We start from the raw sequence: 22,325 nt of genomic DNA, 5'->3' as shown, positions 1-22,325 counted from the left end.
CAAATCGCAACAACAGTCACCTCAAGTTGCTTTATATTTTAAGGTAAAGACCCTACTTTCTACCAAGTACAACATTAATCACAATTCTATTATGTTTTACAAAGTTTGGATCTTATAAGGTGCTGGCTTGAATAGCCATTCTCATTTAATAACATTTAATGATAAATTACATTCTTATAAGACGAAACAGTACACTTTAAGTGTTCAAAGTATCCAGATAAATCTAAATTAAATCCTGCTATGTTCTCTGCTATGTTCACTGTGAGTTGTGCATATAAAATTCACAAGTAGCCAACTACCTGTAGACTCTCAATACATGCTTTATTTGTTAATGGTGAAAAATTGCACCTTAATATAAAGTGTACTACATGCAATAATGCTGAAGCACTGCATATTAGCTCATGTGCACAGTTTGTGTTGAGCTTCTAATCCAGATCCTCATTTACTCTTAATATACATTTTCCTATGCTGAGACGCTGCCTTTTCTTTATTAAATAAAATGAAATCTACTGTCTGGCAGTTTAAAAGGCACCAAAGTCACCAAACAGTAGCCTAAGCTCAGAGACATCTATACTCTATGAATGAAAGCAAAAGTCACACCTCTGTTTGGATGTTTTCCCATTTTCACAGGTGTATAAAATCAAACCTCGCACCTTCTCTGGCATTAACATCAGCACAAAAACTGTGTGCTGGGCGCTTCGTGGCATGTGTGGGTGCCCCAGGATTTTCGTCCATATAATCTATGCTGCAGAGCAATGAGAGGATGAGCAGTAGGATGGGCTGGTTTTAAAATTCACAATACTGTTCAACACTTTCTTTTCACTTGATGCTACAGCATGCATTCAAGCTCCCTCTCATTTGCCTTTTTCAAAATCCCCAGTATCCAGTTATCCCTACATGATAATGCTAGACTGGTCCACTGTAAACACACCTGTGAGCTGAGCTCCAATATCCCCTCCTCCTGGTGAGAGTACCTAAAAAGGAAATTATGCCGACAGTGTAAAACTGCTCCAATAGCCTACCTTTGTCGACTGTAGACGTCTCAGATAGAAACTTCACACTGCTGCCTCTCTGTGTTTGATGTGGATGAACTCTGCACTTTGAATCAAGAATTAAAGTATGGTAGACTTTGAAGGAGACAAATGAAATTCAACATTTTATTGCCCTTAGGTCAGAAATATGTCAAAAATGTGAACCAGCCTGACAGTGTGACATAATTTTCTTGTATAAAGCAAGATACAATCATCTAATCTAAAAAATAATCTCTTGTTGCAAAAATATTTGCTAGGATACAAATGTCCAAAACAAAAATGACAATGACCAATTTACTTGTTTATATTATATACTTGCAATATCATATATAAATTAATTCTGAGATGCTTTTAGTAGTCTGCACACCAGGTGCTAAGCAAAGAAAAATGCAAAAATTGTGAATATGTTGAAAGGTAAAAGATACAAAAGCAGAGTCCAAAGAGGGTGACCTTTTTAGAGCGCTCAAGTGCACTTGTAAAAAAAAAAATAAAAAATGGCGAGACCTGTACAACAACCCAATTAATTTTGAAATAAGATGAATTGAGTTGGGAGGGGGCAAAAACAAACTCTGGGCCAAATTACATTTGAACATATAGACATTCATACTTTTAACATTTGATGTTCAAGAGCAGTGAGAATTGTACAGATTAGACATCCAGTAATAATGACTAATTAAGCATATGATTGAAATTAAAACCACCATTTTGATGCTATTTTAATCCAGATATTAAATTTGTCATGTTTCTAGCAAAACGTGACCAAACATAATCCTTTAAACCTACTGAAATTAGAATTATAACTCAATTGATACTTGTTATTGTTGTGCTGTGGTATATCAGTGTGATTATCAGAAAAACAAAAACATGTAAATAAACAGCAATGAATGAAAAATTACACATCAGTTAAAGGCACATTCACTTCATCTGCATCTGTCTCTCTAGCACTTACTATTACAGCCTGCTTTTCCCACACCATTTACATTTATATTATACACATGTTCCTACTTCTCAAGTTCTCTTTTAAATCACTTAGCTGCATAACCTTCAACCAAACCCTTCCTTAATTACACCTAAGGGACAGTTCTTTGCTCGTATTGCACCATTCAGACTTTTGTGCTACGTCTTTGGTTTTATTTGACTAAACTCTGTATTTGGGCGACATTATTTCAAAGAACACTTCTGGGAACAGCCTTTCTGTGTTGGTGTTTGGGTGACTTAGGGGAGCTGTCTGGAGGGGGCCACTGTGGTTTAGTTAGCTGAATGTCTTCTTCTATTTTAAAGGCTTTCTTTGGGGAATTGGCCTGTGGGGGCCAAACCACAGATACTTTGTTGCAGTGTGGTTTGCTTTCATTAAATGCTTTTGTCATTTCATTTTCACCGCTGTGTGTTTTCTCTACAGAACTCATGCTGCTCACAGAATATCTCCATTCAAGTTTCTCATTTGAGAGGATAGGTCCACCACTTCCTGTGGGAGGTCTCTGCCCGAGTCCATTATCGTAGTTCCCTTTGGACTTGAGGAGTTGTTTGTAATGGGGTAGGCAGTAGAAGTGTCCATGGAGAGAGACATAATTTCCTAGGCTACACACAAGAAATGAAAAATCTTCTGTTAAGAGATGCAGTGCATCAATTATTTAACAATTATTTTAATGTCATTTTAGAGCCACGAGTCTTATTTAATTGATTTTTTGCCTTTAAGGGATGAATAAAAAAAAAAAACAATCAAATTGTAAACAAAGAAGAAAAAAATTAAAACATGTACAGTTTTAATAATATACTCTATGTTGTAGATGTGCTGGCAACCATTCATATTGTCATTAAAACACTAACGCATTTACCGGTCAATAGTGCAATGTTCGAAAAGCCCCGTAAACATTTATTTGAATGAATGGCACATTTACCTTAATTTATTTCTGCAGTGCTCACAGCAGAAACAGGATTTATGGTATTTCTTTTTGTCCACTATGAGAGCATCCATCGGATAAGCTCTCCTCCGGCACACTGTGCACAACTCCGACCTCGGAACTCGAACCTGTTTCAAGGAGATAAAATGCACATTGGTTAGATTTTCTTTGTTAATTCATTCAGTGTAAATGGCACTTTTGGGCTGCCTCGTAATGGAATAGCTGCAGCTTTGCTTTCATTTTTTTTTTTATTACAGTTAAATGAATACTAAAGTAGCACAATAGATTAGCTTTGGATTCTGAAGAGTAATCACATTCTGAATCATTTTTTTCATCAAATAAAACTTTGCCAGTAGTCAGATGAGCAAATGGTTCAGTGGCTGTTAGGATTTGGAGTTATTCACCCATTCATCCACAGATATCCATGCATCTCTATTGCAGATTAATTTTGTGATAACTCTCAGGCAACATATTGTATACTGTATTTGTCCTGTTGGCTAACCTTTAGAAAATATAGCATGAACATATGAATATGCTTTTTCCAAACAATTTATGACAAACAGTTAAATAATTTAACATGCATTTACTTTTTCTAAAGCTTTAGAGCAAATCTCTGTCTTATTATGTGACCTGATGTAACCTGGTTGTGCTGATGTTGGAAATGATTGAATGAGAAGTGCACTGCAGTGCATTTATTCTCCTGAACAAACTGGATGGATTTATACTGACATACATCCCCACATGATAATCTGTTATAGCAAAGAGCCCTTCAGTTGTCCTTAAACACAGTTAGTGAAAACCTTTATTATCTAATACTTTGGGTTATGATCAAGCACCTGCAAGACTAACGACATTCTTGTCAGCCTGCGCTGCACTTTTTACTCTTGTTAGCAAGAAACAAATAAAACAACCTCATCATGCCAGCATTGCTATTTTGAGCATGTTAGCAGGCTCAGACTGGTCTATTTGTTTGTCTACGTGGACACAAAATTTCTTTTGTGGTTACAACAGTCAGCGTTACTTCTTAAACTATTTTCAAAAGCTATGCTTCCTCAGTATCTGCTGTCAGCCCATGTTGGAGGCAATTCTGATGTCCATGTACACAAGAAAAGATTAGAATTCATGCTCATGAAGTCAAATCTAGAGATTAAATGTTAGATTATTTCACAGTGCAGCATTGCTGTACAATGCCTGCATAATCCAAACAAAACAGCAAGTAGAAATGATACTTTTCTAACACAGCACCTATTGATTTTTTAAAGAAAACCCATCCTTAGTCCATGCCATTAGTTTCTGCCATTTCATGCCACACGGTTTTTACCAGACGAGACAATCTTCGTTTGATGCGACACAGCTTGTGATGTTGTTTCCTCCGAAACAGTGTATCCAAGACTCTTGAAGACTGTCTCGCTCTCTGTCCATGTTTTATGGAAATTCCTCAGCAACTTCTCTGTAGCATCTTCATCATATGTTTCTGTTCGTCTCGCTGCAGCAGCTTTTCTTTTCACTGCATCAGCATAGGAAAAAGGAACTTTGGGTTGGGTTGACACACTCTCAGAGTGCACAGTGACAGCTGTCCTTGTTCCAGTGACCTTGTTACCGAATTCATCAAGATGTGAGAAATGTTCTGTGATTGATTCGGTTTCAGAGAGGGCTGATGGTTGTGCTGGAACAGTTCCTTCCTCATTTTTCTGCACAGGGAGGGGAGTGCTCTGCCTTGAGCCTCCCTTTGTCTCTTGAGGACTTTCTTGCTTTGAAGTGTCTGCTGTTGTTTCACTCAGGCTTGACACAAGCTCCTTCTGATCCTTTATCTCATCTCTGAACGAAGAACTTTGTTCACTGAGTTCAAAAACATTTTTAATAGCCTGGATGTCAAAAGCTGGCATTTCCTGTTCCAGGACGTCTGCTTTCTCTTTGTCACAATCTTTGCTTTTGGAGTCATTGTGAAGGCGCTCTGTGAGTGGGATAAGCTCTTTTCTGGTATATGTTTTCTCTTCTGGTGATGCAAATTTGTTTACAAGACTCGACAAGTCAACCCTGGGAAGCTCATCCTTTTCTTTGTTCTTATTTTCTGCCTCACACTCGTTGACGTCTGGGCCCAGTCGCTCAGGAATAGCAATCGGTTCCTTGCGTGCATAGCTCTTATTAACTCCAGCTTTTTGAGCCTCTTCAAAAAACTCTTTCTTTTCTTTGACGGATGCAGATGATAATTCTAACGCTTCAGCGAGATCTGGGTCATTTTGACCCAATGGCACGTGGGTCTCACACTTACTTTGTATTTCATTTGCACTCAAACCTTGAGAAATATTACCTTCATCTTCTACTACTGCATAATTAACACAGGTCTGCTGAGCCTCCTCGGATGAACTCTTTTTGGACTTTTCTGTTGTCATCAAGATCCCTGACGCCTCCATAACCTGGGACTCAATTTTAATTTGTCGATGGAATGAAGCAGGCGACTCCACAATCTCCGATTTTTTTTCTGGGATTGGATTGGGAAATGGTGGCGGTGGGGTGACGCCGCGTGAGAGTTTAGCTGTTGCGTCTTTTAGTCGAGCCAGGTTTTCTGCTCTATCAAAAGTTGGAGAGGGTGTGATTCTAGTGATGCGTGATGTTGGAGTGTCACACCTGCGCAATGGCGGAGTGGGAGGTGTGGGTGGCCTGTGCAGCAGGGTGGGTGACGGTGTCACTCTTTGGGGCGAGTCCGTCCTCCGTTTGGACTCAATGGTGATAAATGTCGGCGAGGGGGAACGCGTCCTGAGTAAGGGCGAGGGAGCTCGAAGGTCAACAGTCTTGCACTGACTCACCTCTTCTTTCATTTTTTCATGTGAGGTTTCTTTCTTTCTTGGGTTCTCGATTTTGGCTGAACCAATGCTGATCTTGGATATTTTTGGTGATGCTGCACCAGAAACCGCTCTCTCAGATACTGGCTCCCCTTCATGGCTCTCCTTGGTTTCATCTTCTAGATCTCTTAGCTTGGCTTCTGCTACTCTCTTTACATGTAAAAGAATAGCTTTATTCTTTTGAGCATCACTTACTGCTACAGATCCCTCCAATTCACATTTTCTTTCTGGTGTCATGAGCCACACTGGAAGTGTATTGAGCAAACTCTTCACAGACTTGACATCACTCTTTTCTGAAAACTTTTGCATCTCAGTGATGTGAGAGATTAACATTTGGACCTCTTGTTTTTGAGACCCCTCTGTTCTCGCTGTTGTGGACTTTACCAATTCATTTTGTTCTGAGCCGCGTGTCTCTGTAATTGGGACATTCTTACTTTGTTTTGGTGGTTCCTCCTCACTCTGCTGAGTAACTGTCAGTCGTATCTTTTGGGATCCTTCCGCATGCTTTTGAACTGCTTTTTGCTGTGTGGAATTCTGATCATCTGTGCTGTCTGTGGTAATGACTTCTCTCTTGACTTCTATGTGCTCTACTTTGTGAATCTGGGTGACTGCAGTTGTCGCTTGCATTTGCTGAGTGTTCTCAGATGTTGCTTTCTTGCTTTCTATTACTTCTATCTTTGAGTCGGTGAGAATATCTTTACCTTGACCAGGCTGTGCACCCCCTTTAGACTTTTTGGACTTCTTTTTCTTCTTTGCTGGAGTTGGGTTGTTGGTTTCTGGCTGTATGTTAGTGCTCGCAGTAACAGCAGGTGGAGCGGCAGCAGCAGGAGGAGGGGAGGGAGTAACCTCCTTAATCTCCTGCTTTAACTCTGTCTTTATGTCTTTGGATTCATTGATCACTTTCACCTCAGCAGCTTCCATTTTCAAATCTTGTGAAACACTCAGTTTCTCAGTCTCGCTGGTTGTTTTTATCTCTGCTTGCTTTTCTTGTTTATTGTTCTTTTTCACCTTCTGGTTCAGCTTGCCTGTTTTCTCATTTGCATTAGCAGCTGCTGTTTCTGTTTGCATTAGCTGACAGGGAACACTTTCTTTCTTGCAAGGTGAAGGATCAGTTCTGTTCTTGTTAATATACTCCAATGATTTAGATTCCTTTACATTGTTATTTGAAGTTTCAGTTTCTTTTTTGGGCAGGTTATTGGCTAACTGTAATGTTTGTATTTCAGATTTCTGGGCTGGGGTTCTCTCTTCTTGTTTATCTTCAGATTTGCTGGGGACCTTTGATTTCTGACTTTTCAAGTCTTTCTTTGTATGAGCAGATATGCTATCTGTTGTAGCAACATCACTGACTGTTGTCTGGACTTCATCAGTCTTGACAGATTGAGCAGACTGTTTCGAGGAAACTGTTTTTTGCGTAGTTGTATGCATCTGTTGCCTAACAGTTGAAGTGGATGTGGTCTTTTGAATAGAGGCAGCCTTAGAAAACTCATTAGAGATGATTTGCTGTTGAGCAGAAGACACAATTTTAGAATCTGTGAGGATTTTCTCACTCGCATTACTCTGGGTCGGATTTGTGGCCATGAGCTGCGTAGATAGATTACATGACAGTGACTCTGAATGAACACTCACTGGCATCTTTGCATTGTCGCCCTGTGTGATGTCTGAGCTGGCGTAATTTAACTGCTTTGCATCTTCAGTGGAAATCATTTGGAGAGCAGAGGTGACTGAGTCATGTATGAAAGTGGGCGATGGAGTGGTTGGTGGTGTGTTTTCCTCCTTCAGCTTCCGGTACTTTTCTTCAGCTTTTATTAATGGTGTGTTAAATTTGCTCATTTTCGCTCTCATAAAAGGAGGAGGAGATGGTGGAGGAGTAAACTTCACAGGAGCAATGTAAACTTTCTTTGATGGCTGTGGTGACTCTGGAGGTGGGGGGATCTCATATGAAACAGTTTTTGATATATGCGTTGTTGTTTTTAATTGGTTTGGGCTCATTTGCACATGTTTCTCAGAAGTTGTCTCTACTTGTTGTGCTATGCTGAGTTCTACTTTAGGCTCCAGTTTTGGGACTGGATGTAAAATGGGAGCTTTCACTTTTTTGACTGTCATCTTCTTCGTCATTGCTGGTGAACCATGAACTGGCTGTTCTGGCATGCTCTCGAGTTCTTGTTGAGATGGAGGAGGTGGGAGGAAGTCCTGCTCAGTAGTCAGCGGTGGTGGTGGTGGAGGAGGAAGGTGATCAGTGTCAGTATCAGCAGAAGGAGGATGAGGACTAGGAGGAGGAGGAGGAAGGTCAGCGTCTATCACTGGTGGTGGCGGAGGTGGGAGAGGCAGCTCAGCTTCCAGTGCTTTTGGCTTTAAGATGTAAACATCTGTTTTTACTTTGGTTTTACCTAGTTTTATCATTCCCTTTGGGTTAGATTTAAGATTACGAAACTCTGTCTTTAACGTTTTGATGCCGTGGTTTTGGGTAATAGTTTTGTGCTTCACAACAGTAGTTGATTGCTGAGCAGACTGCTCCACAGTGCGTGACTGTCTTGTAACTATTTCACTGGAGGTAGTGTTGTTTTCTTTTGGTGTTTCGGCAAGATTTACTGTTTTAATCTTCTGTATATTTCTTTGTGCATCAGCATTAAGATTTTTAATGGGAGGGCTCTGCTTGACTCTAAGTCTTCTGTATGCGCCCGGCCGGACTTTGGGAGTTTCACGCTGTGCTGTTTCCAGCAGTGATTTAATGGTGCCTTTTACATCCCCCTTTATCACTTCTTCTTTCTCCAGCTGGGTTTGCTCCTGAGTCTCATATAATGACTTAATTGACATCTTGACATCACCCTTTACGTCACCCTCAAGGCTTGAGCTTCTTTGCATCCTCTGTGAAGGTGGGGGCTCCATTAAGAGCTGAATCGCCCCTCTGACATCACCCTGAACATCTATTTCCTGCTGACACTTTTTTGTCTCACTGGAGGCATCTTGCAGACTTTGCATTGCTGTTTGAATATCACCCCTCACAATTTCTTCCTTTTCAATTTCCCTCACTGCTTGCTTCGCCAGTTCCAGAGATTTCTTCGTGGCCTTCACATCTCCAGGAACTAAATCCTCAACAGCAGTTTCAACTCTTGATGTTGCTGATTTCTCAAGTGATCTTAGAGCCCCTTTGATATTTCCTGGTATGATATCTGGCTTCTCCACCTCCTTGTGCTGCTTCTGAGCCCTTTCCAAACACCGAAGAGCTTTCGGTATGTTGCCTTTCACCACCTCCTCTTTCTCTACAATTACTGTCTGATTCACTGATTCAGACAATGAATTCAAAGCACCTCTTAAATCACCTTTTACAATTTCCTCCTTTTGGATTCTTTCCAATGAGGCGGTTGGCTCTGACATGAAAACTTTCACTGTGTTGTGAACATTACCCGGTATAACATCCTCTACTGTACGCTCAATTTGAGTTTGATTACGGCCAAGCATGAGTTTTGTGCCCTTGATGTCACCCCCAACAATCACTTCTTTTTTTGCTGTCTCAGGTGGCGTGTCATCAGGCCCTAAATGGAGTTGTTTAAGATAGTCCAGACTCCCAGATTCAATGCACGTCGAGTAAAAGTTGACATTTCCCTTTTCAGTGTCCTCTACTCTTATCTTCACTGCCTGATCTGACTGGTCTAAGCTGGACAGTCTTTGAAGAGCACTCTTTATGTCCCCTTTTACAATGTCCTCTTTTTCAACATTAACATTTTCTTGCTTATTTAGAAGTGAATATATTGTCATCTGTACATCTCCTTTTTCATCCTCCTGGATGAGTATTCCATGTTTTGCTGATCCATCCTCATTGAAAAGTTTGTTTATAGCTTGCTGAATGTCACCGCATATTATTTCCTCCTTTTCAACGGCGCTAGCTCTCTCTTGGCTAAATAATTGCTGCACCGTTGAGCTGATATTACCCTTCTCTTCTGAATCAATTACTATCTGCTGCTCCTTTTTTTCCTGCCTGTTCAGCAGGTTCATCATAATAGTCTGGAGATCTCCACTGATTACGTCCTCTCGTTGAATCTCAGGAGCCTGCTTGTTCATTAGCTGATATTTTGCCATCCTAACATCACCAATTTCATCAGCCTCAATGATGATTCCCTTCGATTTCACCATTTTCTGACTATAAAGTTCCTGAAGAGTTCCCTTGACACTCTTGCCCAGGATTTCAGTCCTTTCCACTGTTGTCTCATTAAAGTCGTCAAATGGTGTCGTCTCAAAGAGCCAAGTTGTTGTCTTTACATCTGCTTTGGGAATCTCCTCTTGAGGGATGTTCATCTCCTCGTCCTCATTTGCCTCTTTAATATGGTCAAGAGGATTTTTCTCAAAAAGCCAGACTGAATGTTTAACATCTCCCTTTGCAATCTCCTCCTTTTTAACTGTTTCAATCAGATTTTCAGAGCTCATGCTTCTAATTTTGTCAATGGACTGAGTTTCAAATCTCCACTTAGCAGTCCTGACATCACCTTTTTGTATTTCCCTCACATTAACAGTTCGAACACAACCCTGTGACAAGGTGTCGGACTCAAAACGATGTTTATTCATTCTCACGTTGCCCCCTTGAATGTCTTCTACTGTTTTTATCAAAGGCTTGTTTTCTTCAGCAATCCTGTCAAGAGGCTGCGTCTCAAATTTCCACTTAGCAGACACGACATCTCCTTTTTGCACATCCTGCTGTGTGACGGATCTAAGTATATAAACCTCATCTGTGTCCTTGATAGCATCGAGGGGCTTTGTTTCAAACAACCATCGGGTTCCAACAACATCTCCCTGTGTTACCTCCTCACTTGTGACAGTGGTGACCTCATGGTAGTGGCCCTCTTTGTCCTGAATGGCGTAAAGGGGTTGAGTTTCAAACATCATTGTGTAATTTCTAACATCGCCCTTCTCATCTTCATCACAGACAATTTTTTGGATTTTCTTCAGCTCTGTGTCCACGTCAGAGGAAGCCTCTTGAATTTTATCTAAGGAGTAGGTCTCAAAAATGAAACGACCCTTATCCACATCTCCTCCCTGTACGTCGTTCACTGTGTGGCTGCTCATCGTTTGCGCCCGGTTGTCGTGTATGGCATCGATAGATTGGTTTTCAAAGAGCCATTTGCAGCTCACAACATTTCCTTTTTGTATGTCTTCAGTCTGAACTCTCTTGAGCTTTTGCATCACTTCCTCAGATGTAGAAGTGGTGATATCGGATATTTGATTCTCAAAAATATACTTCATCCTCGACACATCTCCAGACGCAATGTCTATCTCTGTCACACGTTTAAAAGCGCCCGTCTCCTCTCCAGTGAGGTTCTCAAGTTTCTCCGTCTCAAAGAGGAAACAAGCCATTCTTACGTCTTTTCCGCTGATGTCCTCTTGTTTTACAGTGCGCGTGTTCAGAACTGTCTCTGTCTCATCATGGATCGCGTCGAGCGCTTGCGTTTCAAAAAGCCACGTGCAGGTTTTAACATCCCCCTTATGCATTTCTTCAGATTCATTTTCATCCTTCAACTCCACTCTTTCGTACAGGATGTCCATTGGTTTTGTCTCAAATAGCCACTTGCAGGTTTTCACATCACCTTTCACAACATCAACATGTTTACTTGTCTCCATAGTTTCTTCATCTTCAATGTTGCTGAAGTACTTAATGGCATCAAGAGGCTGTGTTTCAAACAGCCACTTTGCAGTTTTAACATCACCAGACTCAAGTTCCTGTTTGGATATGCCCTTGATAATTTGGTATTTGTCAATGCTTTCATCAAACTGATCAATTGGTTTAGTTTCGAACATCCATTTATAAGTTGTGACATCTCCTTTAACAACTTCCTCACGGCGCACTGTTTTTACCTCATGAAAGTGCCCTGAGCTGTCCTGCATGGCATACAATGGAGTAGACTCAAACAATTCTTTATTTGATTTCACAGAGCCAGATGTTACGCCTTCTATTAGAATCTTTTGAGACTCATTCCTGCTGTTTAAATCTGTGCTCTCAAAGATTTGCTTGTAGCTTGACACATCCACTTTATCAATTTCTTCCAGGTCAATTGTTCGGATGACTTCTTTCCTTTCCTCTCTAATATGCTCCAGAGGCTGGCTTTCAAATCGCCATTTTTGATGCCTAACGTCACCCTTTTCCTCATTAAGTTCTATGGTCTTTTTCAGTTTTCCCACCTCTGCCAACTCCTTCAACTCTTCTGCTGGAATTGTTTCAAAATAATGTCTGGCCGATTTGACATCACCTGCAACGATGTCATCTTTAGTCAAAGGGCGTGCATTTGCATCATCTTTCAAACTATCCATTGGCTGGGTCTCAAATACCCAACAGTTCTTGCGAACGTCTCCCCTGCAGCTTGTGCCGTCCTCTTGTGTGAGGTCATCTTCAACATTCACAGTACGAGTGACCTCTTTCTTCCCCTCCCTTATATCCTCTAAGGGTTGACTCTCAAAGCGCCACTTTTGGTGTCTCACATCCCCTTTTATTTCTTCACTTATTGTTGCTGCTTTAAGTTTTCCAACCTCAGGGCAGTTCTTTCTGACTGCTTGAGGGCTGCTTTCAAAAAAGTGCCTTGCTGATCTAACATTGCCCCCGATAATCTCCTCGATAGACTGAGGTCTGGCATTGGCGTCATCCTTCAGAGAATCCATTGGCTGTGTTTCAAACACTAAGCAATGTTTGCGCACATCAGCTCCCACGATCTCCGTCTTTTCCATTTGTGAGCTTTCCAACTCGCTGAGAGAATTTAATGTTTTTATCTCAAACAACCACCTGCCCCAGTCTCCCTTATTGCTGTCCTCCATAGAAAGACTGCACACAAGTTTCAAAGGTGCATTTTCGCTGTTTGTCATGTCCAGAGGTTGGGTATCAAAAAGCCAACGTGAAGCAATAGAATTCTCCAATTCAGTTTCAATTTTGCGCACAGACTTAATCTCCAGCATCTGGCTTGATTGTCCCATAATGATACATTTGAACTGAGTGCCAAACGTACTTGTTACAGTTTTCACATCTCCATTAATCTCCTCTAACACTGACCACAGACTCAGCAGGTGGCTCTCATCAATGGTCTCAGTGTGCCCGAGGCCCTCCATGAATTTATTGTCAATCATGTAAATGGTAGCATTTCCATCCTCTTCTGTAAAAACAATCTCCTTTGTCAGATCCTCCTCCTTATGCATTTTGTTTAGTGTGTCCATAGTTTGAGTTTCAAACAACCACGCTGCAGCGCGGACATCTCCTTTGTCAAATTTATTAAATTTGTTTCTGTATTCTGTCGAGTTGGTGTTTTGTGGACCCAGCTCATCCATTGGTTTGGTCTCAAACATCCATGCTGTACGCCTCACATCTTTTCCTAGAATTATTTCCTGCTGAGTTATTCTTTTATTGTCTTCATCCTCATCGGGAGTTTCATCTTTGATGGTATCCAGTGGCTTATTTTCAAACATCCAACGCATTGCCTGCACATCTCCGGGGACAATCTCCTCCCATTCTGCATATTCGTCATCATTAATATCATCAGGACTGCCGACATTATCTTCATACATAAACTCCTGGCTCTCCACCTGGTTGTTCTCGATTCCGCTATAATCAATGTAGTACTCTTTTTCAATATTCTTGCGAACCTCAGGGTGAATGTGCCTGTAAAGACGTTTCAACTCATTCATACTCCTCTGCTTGATGTATGCATCTTTGTTGACTACGTATTTAGATGGGTTTGATGGTTCATGTGAGTACTGGCACGCTGGAATATTTTCGCTGTCTGATGTCATTTGTAATAAGTCTGGAGGTGGGGGTGGAAGGTAGTCAGAATCCTCAACTGGCGGAGGTGGAAAGTCCTCATAATCCATCACTGCAGCCATTGTGTCTTGTACCGCTTCAGTACAGGATGCTTCACACACCTCACTAACCACTGTGTTGTTTTGAGTCACATTTGAGGACCACTTAGATCGATTGATGTCACGTCCAGGCTTTGCAAGGAACAAAAATAGCATTGGCAGGTAAATAATTCATCAAATTAGGAATTACAGACAAGTGACAAATTAAAGGAAAAGAAAGTATCTGTCTCAGGTGATTCAGTGTTCTGTTTTTTTAATTGGGTTGAGATCTTGTAACTGCAAAGCAAAGCACATGATTCACATATTTTTCATACATTTCATTAAAACACTGAGTGACCCCTCTTGCCCTATGGATGGCGGTATTGTCATCCTGGAACAGACAACTCCCATCAGGATGAAAACATATCCTTATATTATATTTCAAAGGGTTGGGCCTCTTCCTTAATTTGTCATGTTTTTGTGTATGTAAATTACATTTCACCTAGTTGCAAAACTTGCAGATAAATTTGATCACGAAAGACAAACATGCATAATGCCAGTTTTACCAAGACAACTGGAACTGTGGTGTTACTCTTTTCTTTTTTTGCTCTTCTCCACAACAAAGAAATCACTCAGAAGCGCTAAAGCTATACCTTAAGACATTAACTCGACCACCTTCTCAGTACTATGCATCGATGGCATTTTCTGACCAGTAGCCATTCTGTGTATGTTTTCAGCAACCTTCTCTCCCTAGAGTGTTAGTGACAGAGCCTGTCATTCCCACACTGGAATCAGATTGCTATGACTTGCACAGGGAGAATGATATATGCAGGACTGTAGCATTACTGTAAATCTCCTACAGTAGTTATCAGCCTCAGTGCTTACATTTCATACTTTTGATGCTTCATATTAAAAATATTCAAATTGGATAAAATCTGCAGACTTTTATTGCCTAAAGGTCACTGGAAAGTTGTCACATTATTCACTGAATATGTCAAGAATACCACATCATATTTATTTTCTGCAGCTCTCAGCAGTCGATCAGTTCTATACATTGAACGTGGGAGCAGAAGCAGAAACTAAAGTGGCATATTGCAGGAGGGAGATTGCAAACCTCCAACCATTTGCAGGTCATTGCTGTGTGTATTGAAACAAAACAAGTTTGTTTAGTTATACTGTTAAAAAATAATAATAATAAAAAAAATAAATGACTCTTCCATGGAATTTTGAACTGAGAAGCAGCCCAAGCTGTAGTATTAAACTGCTTTAACTTTAAAAAATATAACAGGTCCAAATTCCAATTTAACAGTCAAAACTAAATTATAATTTCATATTGTTAATTCTTCATGTCCTTAATACTTAAGTTAAGTGGAAACCATTACCTTAATTGGTTTTTGTGGCGCAGCTTCTTCTATTGTTCTTTCAAAGTGATCCCTCAGTTCTTTTGTTGTGTACCTGGGAAACTCCTCTTCTAAAAGTCAGCGCAGCCAAAACAACACATACAGAGCTTTAATCAGCACAGCAGTGACAGCTGATATGGAAAAGCCTATAGAAAAAGCATCCTACCTGTTTCATTTTGATGGTTTTCATAAGTAGATGCCAAGTTGTTGTCACTGTATGACACCTGTGTGCAATTAAAATGGGAAATGGTAAAAATAAATTAAGGGAGAATCTGCACAGAGATAGGCAGAAGTGTAATAAGTGAACATCTCCCTTCAAGTCCTGCACATTTTTCCACTAAAAATAATGTGTTTAATCTCTGCTCAAGCTGTTAAAGTCTACTAAACAGACATTAATTACACCAGTCTGATTGATTTCAATTAGTTACAGTTTTTCTCAACAAGGCAATCAATGAGTTTAGCTTATTAGTGAGCCTTATTGCGCTGCCTGCAAGAACACAGTGATAGTAATTATTATTTACCATCATTTCTTGATTGAAATTTAGCTGCTGACTGCCTGGGAGGACCTGCCTGGTGCTACTTGACTCTGTCACCTCTGAATGGGACATTTCCTGGGAAGAGGAAGGAAATGGTATTCAAATAATGTGAAATTGTGCACATGCCACATATACACACTTCTACATGAATATATCTTTTTCTTATTTCGCGACATCATCTCCACTCCTCGTCACGGCCACAGATGTGAGCTGACTCCACTCCAATTCCACTCCAACTTCATCCAAGCAGAACTTAATACTACACAACTGTACACCATGCAGAGAAGATGCTGGACCAGATTGCTTACTGCACTTTCAAATGATGAATCACAGATGGAGGCAAGATGACAAAGACTGTGCCAAGCTGTTTGCTCATGCTCTTCCATAGAAAAAAAAAAGAAAAAAAGAAAAAAAAATCTCTTCCATTGCTTTGCTAAGTTTCAATCTACCGAAAAGAGCTACACCATAAGTGAAAATGCCCTTGAGGTTTTCATGGAAGCTGTTAAAAATGTCAAGCAGTGTCTGTGACTTAAACCCACACACTTTGGTACTTGTGCAACAAGAGATGCTAAGAGCCTCAATGTTAACATTCAATTTGAATCATGAATTTTTACTTGCAAACTTCCCCATGCAGTGGTGCAGATGGAAAACGGATGCAGCTCAGGTCAGAGCAAATGTTATAATGATTTAATCATAGGCATTGCTTTCATGCTCGTTGTATCAGCCTGATGAAAGTAAAGTAATGCTTTGTTCTGTGTAATGTGTACCTGCACGGTTCTGTGGTGAAAATGAAACTGGGTTACATTATGTGATGTTGCTGTTTCCTGGGTCTCAAATTGTTTCCTCACACTTGCAAGTCCCCCAGGCAGGGAACAGACCCCCGACTCCTCCATGACCTAATGAAGCAGGAAATATCGTTAGCTGCTTCCACTTCTACATGACCTGAAATCAGACAGCTGCTTAATAGGGTTATTCTGTCTGGCATGCATGCAGCACAGACTGCCATCAAACATGGTGTAGCTAATGTGGTTTGCTTTTTGTGGCTGCAGACACACATAAACGTGGGCACAAACTTCTATTCTGTTTGTGAAATTGTTTAAAAATGTCACGACAATTTGCGAGAGCTTTCGCCAAGTAAAGCAGACAATAATTTTTCTTTTATGGAACATTTCGCTGTAGTAAGCCGTGCCAAGGCAGTCTCATGTTTCCCCTCTATTTATAAGTGTTTGCAGCTCTGCTCTTTCACTAATATGGCATGGCATCACCAGTGATAATGGTGACAATACCAGCTTAGTGTAGTGCAGTTATGGTACAGCAACTGATTCCTTGTGTTGGCTTGAGGCTCTCTAACAGGAAATCAAACACATCAATACAACTGACTACAGAAAGTTGGTTTCTAATTGCTCATACTGCATGGTCTGTCGGGTACTATAGCGACATGCTGAGACATGTCCATGCAGAAGTTGAAGTACCCCGCTGGGGATGGTGTTGTCTGCCCGCTTGGAGACAGCTGCCTGGTACATGGCCTCACACTTGACTGGTGGGATGACCTCTGAGTCCACAGAGCGAATCCTGATTCGTCTGGTTTAAATCTTACAGGAAGTCCTGCCCTGGTTAAAATTTCACTGCCAGCAGCTAAGGCACAAGAAGCCAACTGTTAAAGGAATTGCTGGTTGTGTGTTTTATTTGCTGTCATCAAATTATTAAAAGGTATCACATCATTACAGTGCTTGATGCTACAAAAAAATTCAATTAAAGCACTGGTAAAAACATCAAAAGCTTTGTTCATTGTCCTGTCATTTTGTGCTAAAGATGAGAAGTTTTAATATAAACAAATTCAAAACTAGACACACTTGTACATGCATGACTCATATAATGATCCTATAAGGGATATTCTGCATTTATGTAATAAGTATTTCCAACTGAAAGCATATAAAAACATCTGTTTGTAAATATATTCTTAAAGACAACATGCGAAATATGGTAGTGTTTTCAAGGTGCTACTACAGTGCAGGTGACGTCATTTGCACACCTGTTTCCTGACATTCAGTTACTCACTGGATGTGTAGGATTTACTTAAAAAAGGACATAAACAGCTGTCTAAAGTGACTTTCATTATCATGATTTGCAGTGATTTTGGTCCACGCCTCCTGAGTGGAACAAAATTAAGCGTTTGGTGGTGCATTCAAATGGTCAATTAGAGCTCAATGAGTTTCTAAGAGGATCATGACTTGCAGTAAAGTCATCATATATTTGTATTAACCCACTGTCCCCTTTTAAAAGCACTGCTTTTACATTATACATCCAGTCAAAATAGTGCAACCTGATCACCTGGGAGGTTGTGTTAGTTATTATGTTTAATCTACTAACTTAGGACTGTTTTATATTGGGAATTTTATCAGCCTCCAGAAACAAACTAATGTATATATAATATAACAATGTTGCTGAAAGAACAGCATCTCTTCTATATTTGTGACGTATTTACACCTGATTGCTGAGGATGTGGAAATAAGAAAGATGAAATCTGTATTTTAACAGCTTTACAGTTAAAGATACAGCATCAAAATATTCACATAATGACCAATTACTAACACTGAGACTAGCACAAACACTAACAGCATGGCTTTGTGGTGACTTACTCACTATACTCACTATGATATCTGTATATATTTTTTTAATATTATTTAAATTTTCCCAGTTATCTCTTATGCAAGTTGCAGACAATTAAAAGAGAACAGGAATTCAGATAGGTAAGTTCAACTGTGTGTTCATAAACATTTGGTAATATACCTAGGAGCCTATGACTAAATAACTATCATGGAAAAGCATTATGTTATGACTAGTTCACTGCACCATTGTTAGTAGTTTTTTTTTTTTTTTTTCCATTAGCATGTTTGTTTATTGTCCCTCTTGACTATTTTTTGATTTGTAGCTCACCAGTCTACTATTTTAGCCATGGAGGAATGTTAACATGCTAATGAAATGGTGCATTAAAATACTTATAAATTAGGCTATTCTCGGTACTTTAGAACTCAACTTATAGCATTTAAATTGAAATAAATTCCACTACAATGCCTCTAAGTCATAGATCCATAGACTGTAAATCTCTATGGTATAGGAACTAAAAATTTGTAGAAAATGCTTAGGCTATCTCATGACACTGACTGAGAGCTCATATAACAAGAAAGTGAAGTAATCTCGGCGCCGCGCAAAAATAAATCAAACCTATTTTAAACTTAACTGTGATGGGTCGTGTTTCTCTTTGAAATATAGAGGAAAGCTAAGGGGGACAAGATTTTACTTGGAAAGAAAAAGAAAAAAAAAATCTAGATAACCCGCATATACGCATCACTGTACAGTATATCCAACCACTCCTCAGGATTCCCTTTTTTCATCACTCGGCTGGTGTTGAGGAAACAGCGACGTTATCTCCTGGAGGGTCTGGCCTTGGTACAAACGGCTTAGCAGCTCACAGTTTCTTCTCTTTGGAATTAGTTAAAACAATAACTGTAATCTCTCCTCCAGCTAATAAAAAAACTCAGAGTTAATTCAACATTTTAGTCACGGCTTGACTTATATCCTGCCCCAGTATCCTGTATTTTGGATGCAAATGTGCTCAGCATGAGGACAATACTGATGAGTAGAATCAGCAAATCACAAATCCATATTTTTCTCGGCAGGTGTCAAATAGAGATTTAATAATGTTCAGTATCACGTTTTCTATACATTCAGAATGATTAAAATAAAAATATAACTTTTATACTTTTAAACCCAGAATCACTCATGCATTCATTTTGCAGACGTAATTAGCTCCCGGAGCCTGCTCATTACCTACCAGAGCAGAAGGACGGCGAATTATAAAGAAACAAAAAGGAAAATCTCAGCAAGTAAAATCCCACAAAAAGGCCACTGCACCCTCGGCCTGCCGGGTCTGTTCAAGCCAAAAGCAAATCCCAATCAGTGATGGAGACCAGCTCCGCAGTTATGTGTTCACTTCTGTCCAACGAGTAGATAGTGACAGCTGATTTTATTTTAGACCCTCCGCCCACATGCAAAGGATGGACCTGGGGTGTTTTTTTTTTCTTTAGAGAGTGAGGCCTCAGTGCCTCCTATGTCAAGTTCCCAAAAAAATCCATATGGAAATACTTCCTGTGACTCCCCTGCAGATGCTTGGGTACTAATAAATCAGGCCACCCCGGTTTCATCATCGCACCTTGTATTAGAGTGCACCGCATACTACAGCAGCTGCCACCGCCTGTCATGATATGCAATATTATGCACACGCAAATCCACACCAGATATTCGGAGGATATCTTATAATTCACTGCTCCCGATAATTCCAGCGCAGCGCAAAGCGGATGTCAGGCAGGTGCAAGTTCGAGTGACAGCTAAACGGTGGTGAAATGTGTTGGCCATCCGCTGTGCATTGCGGTTGGTCTGAAATGGGGTCAGTGATGTAATGCTATTTGTTAAGGAGAGGGGGGAAGGGGGGTTAAGGAGGCCGTAAATACGACAAGAAGCACCTCTGAGTGTGGAAGAGCCAGCCACCTCATCTTGTTTGGCCAAGCTGCAGACGGTGGCGCCAGCCTGACTGGTACTCATGTATGGTGGGTCAGAGTTTGAGACCAGGACGCCCCTGTTCACGCTCAGCATGTGTAACTCATACCTGCATTCCCAACCAGCAGTTTTAAAGAAACACCCTGGGTCCCTGCTCCCACCAAACTACACAAGAGATGCCCAAGAAATTCCAAACATGTTTCTTTTTAAATAAAAATTTCAGTGGTGTTAATATTATAGTAAAGTTGTGTATACTCCCAGATGTTTACTGTCAGATCTCGAAAGGAGCAAGAAAGGGCTATAAGGGAATCTGAGAGATGTTTCAAGGTCTCATGTTCTTTTTATGATGACCCTGATTTATTCAGCTTGAAGTCATTCATCTGTGATCCATAGCATGGTTAAGTCATGCAGTGAGAGCAAAAGGAAAGGAAAGATATTAAAGTCAACTTCTCACACACACACACACACACACACATACACACAGGAAGCCAAGTACTTGGCAGCATGGGCAAATAGAAGCAATTTCACCCAAAACTATAGAACTTTACATGTTAGCAGACACGAAGAAAATAAATAAAAGTAAAGTGTTAGAATCTTTAAACACTTTATTGGCTGTAGAATAGTTCAACCCTACTCCATATGTCTCTAAATTTCTAGAGTTTTGTTTGCTGCAGCAAGTGCTGACAAACACATTGTATTTATATGGGCTATAATTACTGTCTGTATGTTTACAGTGAGTGTTGGAGGAAATTCTGCAAACAAACGCTGAACTGCTGTGAATTCATACTGTTGGTGGAATGGCTGGACAGTGCTGTGATAGCTATATATTTTTTCCCCCATTAAGATAAATCTTTCAGGTGGGATCGTAGCCATTTTCAACAGTATATTACATGTTTTTGGGAAGTGTGGCAGATAAGGCTACAAATTCTTGTGTTATTCAGTAACAGATTAAATCTTAAATCTGATCCAGTCTAATCCAGTGTACTGGGATGCAGAGCCAAAACAAGAACTGTGCAAGCATCCAAGTACGTGGGCATCACTGACTATTAAAGGATGGCCAGTATCAACTATAAGTATGCAGATGTTTCTTTGAACATGGGAAAGGAGGAATAGTAACTTGGAATGTTGCATAGACCAAACAAAAAAAACATAATTTACGCGCAACAAAGACAGACTAGATAAGTAAATGCTCTCATCTTTCTGAAAGCCTTACATCAACATGCCCTTAAGCAAGGCACTAAACCCCTGGCTGCTTCCTCTTGAGAAGTGGCACCTCGCCAACACAAGTGTTTTGTGGAGAGCTTTAAAGTGTGAATTTGTAAACCTCTCTGCTCTTGCAACTACTCACCCAGGCTGTTGCTGTAAATATCTTTGAGCTTTTTGTCACAGTGCCTGATTAAATAAGTGAGAAGCCCAGAGGAAAAGCCTCTGAGCTGTTTACATTACAAAATTTAATTAGATTTCTGAAACAAAGAAAATGTCACACTCACAAAGGCTGACAGACGTTTCTGTCTGATATACTGTGCGACGCCCATACAGAAATGCTTTTGGTTTTAGACGATCTGAAGACTGTAAAGAAATAATGTCATAGCCAAATGACAGCTTTATTTATTTAACAACACAAATATAAATATCTGCAATAAATGTGTCTAAATGTAGTGATAAGCCCTCAATCAAAGCAATTTCCTGTCATCCAAATAAACTGTGTGACTAATGTAAACAAACAAATTGCACTTTCAGATTTTACTGCAATAACCGTGTCGCAAATGTTCACTTTCGTGCCATTTTATAGGTTGCATCAAGAAATGTGCAGAATTTAGCAGTTCCTCATTAAGAGATTTGACATCAGTACCACAAATTTGCAATAATATATCTGCAAATGTAACAGTGAATTATGACATTTACTGGGAATTTTCTGGTTTATCACTCTCTGCTATACAGCAGCTGATAAATGTGTATACGTTTGGTCTGTGCCATATGGCTTCATCTGTAACTTGGATCATTTGGATGGCACTTATTTCACTGTATTCTGTTGGGATACTGAAGCCCGTGTTTTCATTTTGATCCTCTCTCCAGTGTAGCCTTGGTGTAGCTCACATCAGCGAGTGCTGCATGCGGGCCACAGGCTGGTAGCACCACGGGGTGCATGACAATGAGCCACATCTCCGTCAGATGCCATTAGAAGTGAGCCTATGAAAAGATTTGGACACTTACAAAGCAAAGCTTTTTATTCGGGGGCAGATTTCCTTTC

General features: G+C 40.2%; 1 protein-coding gene across 1 annotated transcript; it reads right to left on the bottom strand.

The window, feature by feature from the left end:
* Window positions 1-1,290: 1,290 nt before the first annotated feature.
* On the bottom strand, window positions 1,291-19,450 carry xirp2b (xin actin binding repeat containing 2b). Its single transcript, XM_030757491.1, has 9 exons — window positions 19,353-19,450; window positions 16,990-17,152; window positions 16,285-16,413; window positions 15,503-15,592; window positions 15,148-15,205; window positions 14,964-15,052; window positions 4,254-13,734; window positions 2,930-3,060; window positions 1,291-2,609 (listed from the first exon to the last, which is right to left on the bottom strand). Exons 2-8 carry the CDS (start codon window positions 17,038-17,040, stop codon window positions 2,969-2,971), a joined length of 9,990 nt encoding a protein of 3,329 aa, XP_030613351.1. The 5' UTR covers window positions 17,041-17,152; window positions 19,353-19,450; the 3' UTR covers window positions 1,291-2,609; window positions 2,930-2,968.
* Window positions 19,451-22,325: the final 2,875 nt, after the last annotated feature.

This window comes from Archocentrus centrarchus, chromosome 21, assembly GCF_007364275.1.
Source record: "Archocentrus centrarchus isolate MPI-CPG fArcCen1 chromosome 21, fArcCen1, whole genome shotgun sequence".
NCBI lineage: Eukaryota > Metazoa > Chordata > Actinopteri > Cichliformes > Cichlidae > Archocentrus > Archocentrus centrarchus.
Note: the sequence above shows the minus strand (reverse complement) of the source record. Positions and strands in the feature narration are given on the sequence as shown.

Excerpts from the sequence above, each read along its gene's own strand:
- xirp2b (XM_030757491.1), bottom strand. The coding sequence starts at position 17,040 with ATGTACCAGGCAGCTGTCTCCAAGCGGGCAGACAACACCATCCCCAGC. Across the intron at positions 15,206-15,502 it reads ATTTCAATCAAGAAATGATG|GTGTCATACAGTGACAACAA; the intron begins GTAAATAATAAT and ends AATTGCACACAG. Across the intron at positions 13,735-14,963 it reads CGCCACAAAAACCAATTAAG|CCTGGACGTGACATCAATCG; the intron begins GTAATGGTTTCC and ends TTCCTTGCAAAG.